Here is a 10,573-nt window from a genome sequence, read left to right as displayed (position 1 = left end):
TAAGGACATTTTTTTTGAAATACAATTAAAATGTGCTATAGTAAGATGTTTGATTTTTAGTACAGGATTTGGGGGTTTTTTTTTTCCAGTTCCAAGGTGGCAGCCCCTCTCCCCCCCACCAAAGGAGCACTTCTGGGGAAAGGAAGGGGATTTGTGGCAACAGTCATGGGTTAGGTGTGGGACTTCTGGTCCCAGATGCTGATCAGCAGGAGGGGCACTGGTCAGGGTGGAGAGCTCCCCTTGAGGCCCTCAAAGCTGTTAAGTGGCCCTCCAGCTGAGATAACTGCCCACCACTGCTCTGAAATCTACTTTTACTCCATGCTCCCTCTTTCCAGAGACTAAGCATGTCATTCTGTAGGGACAGATCCCTTGTATTTAGCATTCTACAAGCAACTGAAAAATGAGAGGCACATCTAGAATCCATTCCTAACAGACATCAAAATACAATGGAAGATGAATTGCTAGTGCTAACCATCCACCTCTGAATTAGGATTCTAGCTGCAAGTCCCCTTTGTTGCTAGAAACTCTCTTTCAAAGAAAACAACAGTCTCCCTGAAATATCACACATCTGAAGTTGATTCAGTAGCCACAGTTTCTTCTTGGAAACTCTAACGCTAAAAGTAATACTAGCCTCCTGCCCATTATTGATATTACCACTGATGAATTCCCAGGAAAAATAATTCAAAGGGTGGAACTAATTCTTCCAAGAAATTTAAGGAAAAAAAACAGATATTTATAATAATGTTGGGAAAAGCACCATTAGAAAAGAAATGAGGCAAAAAGTATTGCTGTTTTTGGAGGCTGATGTCTTTAAAAAAAAAAAAGGATATTTTGGGAAATGTTCTGTAGAATAAAATATTTAACACTCCGTGGAAAAAAGCAAAATAGTGTCCAAATCCAAGTAGAATTTTCAATTTGAACAGTTTTACTACTAACCTCTCTGGTATAAAATTCAACAACTTAATTCTGAAGCTATCCAGTATGTGTTTATTCATTGTGCCTACTCTATTTTAGTGAGCTTGAGCACAGATACAGTCGACTACTCTGAAGTTTTCATAAGCAGAATACAAGGTAAGTTCTCTTTGATGATATATGAGAAAACAAATTATAAAATATTTAAAAAAAGAGAACCTCTACTTCTATAGGCTTGTGCTAGCATGAGCACTGAGCCTGCACTGGAAGAAAAGCAAATATATGGCAGCCTTTCAAATAAAGAAAAAGAAGAAACGTTTTTTTCTTTGCTTCAGGAGGTAGGACCTGTGCCAATGGATTTAAAAACTGGGAAAGCAGATGCAGACCAAAACTAAGGGATAACTTTTTACAGCCAGGGAGGACAATAGAACAAGTTACCTGGAAAAGTTGTAGATCTCTTCCTTGGAGGTTCTCCAAGGCTGGATAAGCCCCTATCTAGGATGGTTTAAAAATTGCAAGTTCTGGATCCTTGTAGTAGCTAAGACTAGATGACTCTTGATGCTCCTTCCAGCTGTATGATTCTGTGATGCAAGTATTCAGATGTTAATTTTATGGCCTAATTATTTAGTAGCCAGATGATAGAAATCAGTCTTTTCTGATACTAATTCAAGAGCAAGTCCTTCTTTAGCATCTTGACAGTCCAGTTTATTACATAAAAAACAACTCCCTTGTTCACTTTGTGGAAAATGTCTCTTCCTAGCTACGTAAGTGTATTGCTTGAAAAGAACATGCATGACTTAGCTATTTAAATTGATTAGTCATCATTGAAATACAAATACATTTTAACAGTAACATTTCAGTTAGTCAGAAATGGCCATCACCCAAATGCCTAACTGAAAAAAAATCATAAAGAAGTGTACTTGCACATAAACAAGTATCACTATCAAAGATATTACATGCCTTTGCTTTCCAACTGACTTTTTCTATAGTTAAGGTTTTTTTAAATACTGCATATTAGGTTCTGTTTATCTTCCCTTTGCAGCAAAGACCAGAAACTGTCACAATGCATCAGTGACCGCTGTATTACGTAGTTTTAAACAGGATTTCTTCCAAGAGGCTAGATTCCTAGGACACATCTTTTAGCCTACAACAAAGAGAGGAGCAGAACCACACTTGACAGATCAGGTTGGGATTTGTCATGCACAGGCCACCAATTAGAGAACTTCCCCAAACAGAAAGGTGTGCCCTCATTTCATACCTACGGGGCTCTGAAACTGAATGGGATTAATGCTTTCCATGGACAAACCTGGTTTTGTCCCCCTCTTCAGCAGAGGCAAGAAAACCTTTATAAAGAATTAGGATTTGATAAAGAACTGATGCACCATACTGCTTTAACAGCATCAAATTTGAAGGATGCCACAGGCACTCTCCTAGCCATGTAAATAAAAAGGAATGTGGTCTAAGAAAGCAAAATGGGGCACTAAGAATCTTAAGTTCTGGCTAGCTTTTCATTTATGCCACTGATGGTTCAGTGAAACAGCTTGGGAAGAAAAAAATCAGTTCAGACATAAAAATGTGGGGAAGAACCCAAACCCTTTTATTAGAGAGATTCTAATTTATACATTTTTAGCTGCTGTAATGTAGTTGGTTAAAAAGTCCTTCAGTTTAGAAATGTGCATCATTTCTTTCATGGTGGTGTCTCTGCTTCTCAGCTGGACTATTCCATTTTCCAGAGTAGCATCAGTGATCAAGATTGTGAAGAGGATGCTCATCTCATCATACCTGCCAAAGAATGAGTGCACCCATTACAACATTATAGCTTTGGTGTACAACAGACAACACAGACTGCGGTTATGTTGTACTGTGTCCAATACACAGCATGTTGTACTGTGTTCCTTTCTCACTTTCATCACCTTGACCTTCTAGTTATATTGCTACAAGTTATTAGGTTTCTCTGGAACAAAAGGGGTTTTATTTAGTAACCTATAATAGGAATATTTTTATTGGCGAAATAGTAATTCTTCTCCTGCAGTTATCTAGTAGACAAGCTTTATTTTAACTTACTAACTTTGCTATATTAAAATAGTATGTGTTTTTTGCTTCTTAGTGAAAGCTCAATTAAAATTAAGAGGAAAAAGCCACAGATGACAAATTCATTCAACTTATCATTCCTCCAAAGTGTAAATTATGGACCAGTTCTAGGAAAACTTAATGGCACAAATCACAATCACTTGTGCAGATAATCTGCTGAGAGAATTATGCAACTGGTAAGAGTCTCAGTGAACAGTAAATAATTACAGTTTCAAATCACTTGCTTACACATGAAATACAGAAGTGGGTCCACATGCAAAAGCAGTTGTAAGCTTTTTTTTTTTTAAATATAGATTAATTATGTTATTAAACACTATTTTTCACAGGGACTTCCTCAAATGTTTTACTGTTTTCCACTCAAAAACACAACTAGTTTTAGTATCAATGAGAGAATAGTGTACTGAAGTTCTTTAGTTATAGCGATCTTTGTGGTAATAAGCTCTCAAACAAACAAACCAACTACTGTTTTCAGACATTTTTTCCCTGTTCTCTGTGACTTTGCACAGAAGTTCAGCTAATGTTTGCTCTTTTATTAAAAGGCATTTCTATCTGACCATTTGTTTTATTTGCCAGACTGTGTTCCCTTACTTTGTGTAAAGTTGTTCCTGAGATGTCTGCAAGGTGTCAAGATATCCAGGCCACACAGAAATTCCATTTTCTATCAATTCGGTGAATAGTCCCTGACAAACCTATATATACACATATAAAAAGGGATTTGAATGATTTGATGATTTGAAATATTCAGAGAAACATATCTGTTTTACACAAAAGCTCAAATATAATGTTTAATACAATATTGATTTATATACAGTAATACACACACTCAAAGGAGAGCAATAATACTAACATCTCAATTTTCATATATGCCTTACAACTCAAAAACTATGCTCAGATGCATCTTTTCCATGCTCATTTCTTAAAACGACAATTAAAAAAGCATCGTTTCTATCTGAAGATTGTATTTATGTTACTGAAATGACTAAAAAGGATTAGAGATATTTAGGGTACACATTTAATACCGAAATATGTTTAAATAAGCAAATACATACTATCTGGCATTTAATACCTAAAATTAGAAATAGCTAAATTAAATACTTATTTTTGTTTGCTCCGAATACAGTTAGTTGTATTGTTTTATACAGTTTTATAAATGCTGCCAAAGACAGCATGTATTCAAGCCTGAAGTATTCTCTATTACTCCCCCAAACCTCATTTCTATTTAAAAAAAAAATCCATTGGAAATATTCCCTAACAACTAAGCCCCACCCCCTGCAGAGTAGCAAAGCAGCAAAATTTCTCCTAGCTGGACCAAGAAATCCAGAACCCACCACCAGAATTATAAAGTAAGAATACAGAGAATTGCACAATCCAACGTTTAGTCATTATATACCTGTCTCAGATCCATTGCTGGGCCTCTTCCCATGTCCACGGCCACTTTGATTGGCGTTAAGCAAGGGTGAAGCTTAAGCACCTAGAAACATCAGACAAAGCAACAGGTTACTCCATAAAAACACTAAATGTATAAAACAGAAATAAAAGAGTATTATGAGCATTTATATTTTTGCTAGTAAAAAAATGACTGCTTTGCTGAACAAACAATATATATTCCACATGTACAGACATGTTTTTACTATACAAAATCCTAGGTTAAGATAAAGTGAGTCAGATGCCATGCAGCACTAAAGTTGCCTACATCACAGAACAGCCTTTGGTGGTATAAGTATGCCACTACAGCCCCTAGCAGAGACAAGGTGTATGCTGACAAAAGGTGTTTTCTACCAGCATCACTATACCATCTCCTCCAAATAAAATTAAGGCAATAAAAACTATTTTCTGTCAGCACAGCTGCCTCCACACCATGGTAGCTGACTAAGCAATGCTGGTGAAGGTCTGTGATTTTTTTCAGCAGAACTCTGTGGTATAGACCTTGTCTCAGTAGCTTGCTATTTTCACAATCCTTTATCTCCAGGCATGCTAAAAGGAATCACCTGTCTTTGTGAAGTTTTCTTGCCTAAAGAACTCTCAGCCAACTGCAAGGAGTCACAGAGATATGCCAACACTCCTTGGTCCAGATTGCCAGTCACAGAGAGCACGTGAGGAACAACATTCTTCCTTCCATCTCGGGCCTGAAGAAAAAAATTAAATATCAACCCTCAAAAACAATGTTACTTAAAATGTGCATGCACTCATACACAGAGGCACTGATCCCAAACTCAGCTCCCTTGATCTATTCAAGACCAAATGCATATTCAAAAAGCTACCAACCACATGTACAGCTTCACAGTAGATAGCTGTAACTAATTTAATTATAGCAAGAAACAGGAGAAATACCAAGCCTTTACTAAAATAAATATCTCCCCCCACCCTTCCCAAGAAGACCAGCCTTACAACTTGCCCTGTGATCAGCATATTGGGGCTATTTCATACCCAGGCAGGAACTGGGCTCCTTGGAAAATCTTCCTGTCAGCAGCCATTATATCAGACTGCCAACATGAGCAACCTTTGCCAATCTCGTACGTGGCAGAGAAAAAGGAAAGCTCTTGGATTTTGCATGTTGACACTGAATGAAGATTTATTCCACAGGTGGAAAAGAAACAAGCAACTAGTGCAGATCTCTAAGAATTACTGTAACACTGAACTGAAAACTCTGAACTGGAAGAGTGCAAGACGAAAGATCTGCGTCTTTTTGAAGGAATGCATCTCTAGTAGCAGAACCCATAGCTTTTTGTCTATCTGTTGAATCTCGTAGCTACCCGCTGAAGAACAAGTATTTGTATATAAAGCTTTCCAAGTAGAAAAGTGTAAATGTTATACTAGTAAAAGATACTCTTAGAACCTGTAGCCAGAACTTCTTTTTAAACATATTAAACCTATTAACGGGCTGAAATTCAAAGTTCATAAAAATCAAATAGCAATGAGGCTTAGAGAAATTTTCCCCAATCATCCAGAACTCTACCCCCCACCCTTTAGTTTGCTAGAATTGCAAGCTGCTATCCTGACTTAATCCACATAAGATCCCTTCACTTGCTGTAATATTCCTATGCAGTACTGAAAAACTGAATGATGTGCATTAAAATGCTTATTCATAAGCTACAATATATAGCAGGACATTTAAATTATTGCATGGGTGCACATGGGAAAGGTTTCTCTGGCTTGCTCTCATTTTGTTTGTCTAAAGATGGCATTTTCTACAGAAGCAATTATATCATTTCAGTACATTAAGCCACTCTCTATCAAATACCAAGCATTTCAAATGGCTGAGTGAGAATGACCTTTACAGTTCATTTTTATGTCAACTTACGGCTGATGAAAGATACAGTCTGACAGCAGTTGAATGCTACCCAAGGAACAGGTATACAGCATAGGCCAGACAACTTTCCCCCCACTACCCTGCCAATGCATCTCAATGTTAATATTAAAAAAAAAAAAAATCAGGTCTGGGAGTGAGAGAATAATTTCACTTCAGCTTCCTTCTCTCTGCTTTTGAGGTCTGTTAAATGCATAGTCTAAAATGCCATGACACCCCTTTATTTTAAAAGAACAAATGCCATTTACACATTAGGGGAACATTTGTATCTCTTCTCAGTAACTTACAAATAAAACAAAGTGAATCTTACCCGTAATTTTGAGCTATCCCCCGGATACATTTGTAGCAATTCTTTATCTCCCAGATTCTGCAACCTTTCTATCAATTCCTTTCCCCAAGGAAAGCTGTAGTACAAGTTAACTCCTCTTCTTCCCTCTTCATCCTGAAAGTCGCTGCTGGTGAAGTTAGATGGACCTATTGCAAACTGAAAACAAGAGGTGGTTTAAAAAGGAAGTCCATCTACTGAGCATCTTAAATGAATTGCAATCTTTTAAAAAAGGAAGGGGGGGGGGGAAAAAAGAAAAAAGAAAAACAAACAGACCTCTAACCCTTCATGAAAAATAGAGATTATAATTCACAGTGCAAAGTGTTACCTCAGATGCAACACCCTAATCTTAAAGTTACTTAAGAAAATGAAAACTTTAATTTGGCTAAATCACATCAACATCTGCTTGGCAGCATTGTTATGCACTTGTAAATAGCTTTTTACCTCAAGAGTGGCTGCATTTCAGCAGTGAATACGTGCCAATATCATTATGTTGTAAACATAAAGCTGTGCTCTTTACCCAACCCCCCCCCCCAAAAGATAAATATTGCAAAAACTTTCTATCTTAAAAAAGAAACAAATACCATATATACCTTTCTCCACCACTGGAGCCTCTGGCGTAACCAATAATCAAGCCACTGTCCTATAGTTCTGGCGGAGCTAAACCACACAAGGGAAGACATTGTCCTTTCGCCTGTTCTTTAAACAATAGCAAGGTGAGCAAGTTAACTCCTTTAAAAAAAACAACAAGGGAAAAGCAAGAGACATAATTCAAAAATGTAAACCAGAAGTAAAAATAGTCAGCATTCTTTTAAATATAAAAAGAAAATCTATCAGTTGTCATTTCTGTACCTCGTGATGCTCTCATCTGGATTCTCAGAATCTGGTTCACGATGAAAGCAAACTCCAACCTGAGCAAGTCCATAAGGCAGCCTCTTGTTTACCAGTTCTAGACAACTGACATATTGCTCAAGCGCACCTGTCAAGAGACAAATTGTTCATACCTGGAACTATGAGAAGCATCTTAATTATTACAAGCAAAAGTAATGCTTTCCAACATATCCACAGAAGACAGCTGCAGCCCAGGTACCGCAAGGAGGAAAGGGGTAAAAGTAATGACATTTCAAGACTAAACAGGCAAAGTATGTGCAGAACTTGATGGCAGCACATGTTTTTCAGAATCAAGGTAGATTTGCACCTTAGCGATTAACTAAATCATAGATGCATAATAAGCCTCTCTCCTGATTCTAAACACTTCTATTTAGAGCAGTGATTCTCAACCAGGGTACATGACACCTTGGAGTACCTTGAAATCATTTCAAGAGTGCCCCAGGGTGACATAAAATGTTAGCACTGTTAGATTTGTAAACATGATTCACAGGACAAACCCAGAGATTTCACATAGGAATCTACAGTATTAAAAAATCACTGTTGTGGTTTTTGAGTTCTTTGCAACAGAACTACTCTATTTTTCCTTAGTCAAAAAAAGGAGTGAAAAGAGCTGGAGTTTTCTGATGGGGTGCTTCAAATCTATCGAAGGGGGCTTTAAGTCTCAAGAAGCTGAGAAACACTGATAGAAAGTCTGCATTTCCCCCATGGGCAAAAATGTAGGTAACAATGTTAGTCTGAATGCAAGGAGGGAGGGAGGGAGGGAGGGTGTGTGGGCGTGTACGTGTGAGCTATATCGATATAACACAAGCTTTCCTAAGCTAACGTTCACTTCATCAGTGGCTAAGACACTTGGTTGCCTGCTATTTTGAAGTCAAGTAGAAAGCAAGGTAAACTTGCACTTTATAGACCAACCAAAGTGCGTGCTATGGGTGCACTGAAAGATTTTTCTGGCTAATACCGATGGCCAATTATTATCCAGCCATATCAGCCAATACCAATGTGATAGCCAACATTCAGTCCTGCAGCTTGGAGAGCAGTGACCTGCCAGTAAGTCTGTGGGGGAGAGAATGGGTGTGGGGGGGACAGGGCAGGGCAGAGGATGGAGCTGCAGGTGGCTCATGCAGTGGGTGTTGGGAGAGGTGGGCGGCTCCCTGCCACTGCCCACACCCCTAGAGGAGGCATATACCCCCTGGATGTGTGTGCAGGGCAGGGGTGGGCTATCTGCTGTGGGCTCAGGGGCTATACCAGCCTCTTCCTGGTGGAGGGCTGGATAGGGGGCTACAGTGAACTCTGGGGTGGCCACAGCCCCCCTGTAACCTCCCCTCCCAGTGCTGTTGCTGCCCGGCCTATCCCAAGCAGTCTCAGCCCAGACCTACTTCTCAGAAGAGGCTGGCGCAGCCCCTGGTCCCACACCTGCAGTAGGCAGCTTGCCCTTGCCCCACACACAAATCTGGGGTACAAGTGCCCCCCCATGCCTCCTCTGGGGGTGCATGCAGCAGCAAGGAGCCACCCACCCATCCCCATGTCCCCCACACGAGCCGTCTGCGGCTTCATCACACACCCCACCCCAACTGGGCGGCACCTGCTCCAGCCCCACTCCCTCCCTCACTGTGGGGGCCTTGATCTGCCCCATGCCCCTTCCCACCCATAGACCTACCGGCCAAGTGCTGCTCACCAAGTTGCCGGGCTGCACTTCTGGCTGCATGCATACACACAGCACTTGTCGATGACATTATTGGCTACACCAGTCAAAAAAAGCCAACTGCTAATAAAATGTTAATTTTCCTTTTATCGGTGCCAATCCAATATGGACTGATGTATCAGTGCACCTCTAGTGTCTGCATGTACGTATATACGCGTGTAAATCAACAGATACAGCATAAAATTTTCTGAGCTGAAGCTCCCTTAATCCCATGCTGTTCAAGGGACAGCTAGTCTGAAGTCAAGTAACAGCTAAGGTATGTTTTCACTGTATAGACTAACCAAAGTGTGTCTATGTCTGTACACACACACACACCCCCATCTATATATCTATATATATCTATATAGGCAAGCCTCGCTTAACGCTGTTTCACTTAGTGCCACTTCGCTTTAACACTCATTTAAAATTGGTACCTGATTTCACTTGGCGCTCAGTGAGTTTAATGCCTGCGGGCGCTATCTTGACCCATTAAAAAAAACTTGCGGTCACTATCTTGGGTCATCAAATACTTTCAGTTTCACTTAACGCTCCGTTTTTCCAGGAACCAATTAAGAGCGCTAAGCAGGGGGTGCCTGTATATATCTCTGTTGCTATCTATATAGATATAGAGCTATAGATATATAGATATTGCTATAGAGATATCTATATCGCTATATGTATGTACATATATACACACAAACATGCACACGTGTGTAAATAGATGGAGAGAGATAGAGATGTAGCCCACACTTTCCTGAGCTGAAGCTCAGCTCATCACATGTTGCCCAAGACACAGTTGCCAGCTAGCCTGAAGTAAAAGGCAGGATAAATTTTCATTATAGACTAGCCCAAGTGCGTATGTGCGCATGTGCACGCACATAAATAGATGGAGACACAGAGACAGACGCAGCCCAAGCTTTCCTGAGCTGCAACTCGCTTCACTACGTGCTGCCTGAGACAGCTGCTGCCTAGCCTGAAACAAAAGGCAGGATAAATTTTCACTTTATAGACTAGCCGAAGTGTGTATGTGTACACACACGCGTATATACACGTGTATATAGATATAGACAGATAAAGAGACAAGAGACAAACAGACGCAGCCCAAAGCCGCCCACGTTTACACCGCGTCCCCGAAGGCCGGTGCGCCCCGGTCCGCGCATGCGCACCACAAGCTTTGAAGCCGCATAGCCCTCAGTCAGCCGCTACCAGAGCGCAAGGCCGGGCCCACCCCAGGCTGGTCCGGGGCGGTAGGGAGGCGGCGGGCGCACGTACCGTGCAGGAGGCCGCGGCGCAGTTCGACTGCCCCCCCCGGGGCGCCACCCACCGCGCGCTGCAGCGGGCCCTCGGCCGCGAAGACGGGCTGCAG

At 40.6% G+C, this 10,573-nt stretch overlaps 3 protein-coding genes across 5 annotated transcripts in view; 1 reads left to right on the top strand and 2 right to left on the bottom strand.

Annotated features, from left to right (window-relative positions):
- MILR1 (mast cell immunoglobulin like receptor 1) overlaps positions 1-1,344 on the top strand; it is a 21,537-nt gene extending 20,193 nt beyond the window's left edge. For all 3 annotated transcript variants that reach the window (XM_019516728.1, XM_019516727.1, XM_019516726.1), the window contains one exon: positions 1,015-1,344. In XM_019516728.1, coding sequence (XP_019372273.1) covers positions 1,015-1,145 — 131 coding nt within the window. In that variant the 3' untranslated portion in view covers positions 1,146-1,344. The remainder of the gene's footprint in view (positions 1-1,014) is intronic.
- Positions 1-2,120, bottom strand: part of PECAM1 (platelet and endothelial cell adhesion molecule 1) — a 110,631-nt gene extending 108,511 nt beyond the window's left edge. Inside the window, exon 1 of the mRNA XM_019516662.1 lies at positions 1,351-2,120. The gene's annotated coding sequence lies outside the window, so the exon portion shown is untranslated. The remainder of the gene's footprint in view (positions 1-1,350) is intronic.
- A 366-nt stretch (positions 2,121-2,486) lies between these two features.
- The window catches only part of POLG2 (DNA polymerase gamma 2, accessory subunit), an 8,328-nt gene continuing 241 nt past the window's right edge, over positions 2,487-10,573 (bottom strand). Inside the window, exons 2-9 of the mRNA XM_019515088.1 lie at positions 10,480-10,567; positions 7,488-7,614; positions 7,229-7,334; positions 6,621-6,794; positions 4,992-5,129; positions 4,394-4,474; positions 3,592-3,692; positions 2,487-2,694 (exon numbers count right to left, since the gene is read on the bottom strand). Of these exons, the coding sequence (XP_019370633.1) occupies positions 2,529-2,694; positions 3,592-3,692; positions 4,394-4,474; positions 4,992-5,129; positions 6,621-6,794; positions 7,229-7,334; positions 7,488-7,614; positions 10,480-10,567 (981 nt within the window). The 3' untranslated portion in view covers positions 2,487-2,528. The remainder of the gene's footprint in view (positions 2,695-3,591; positions 3,693-4,393; positions 4,475-4,991; positions 5,130-6,620; positions 6,795-7,228; positions 7,335-7,487; positions 7,615-10,479; positions 10,568-10,573) is intronic.

Source organism: Gavialis gangeticus, unplaced genomic scaffold (assembly GCF_001723915.1).
Source record: "Gavialis gangeticus isolate Ggan-Ray unplaced genomic scaffold, GavGan_comp1, whole genome shotgun sequence".
Taxonomy (NCBI): domain Eukaryota; kingdom Metazoa; phylum Chordata; order Crocodylia; family Gavialidae; genus Gavialis; species Gavialis gangeticus.
This window is presented reverse-complemented; position numbering and strand designations above follow the sequence as displayed.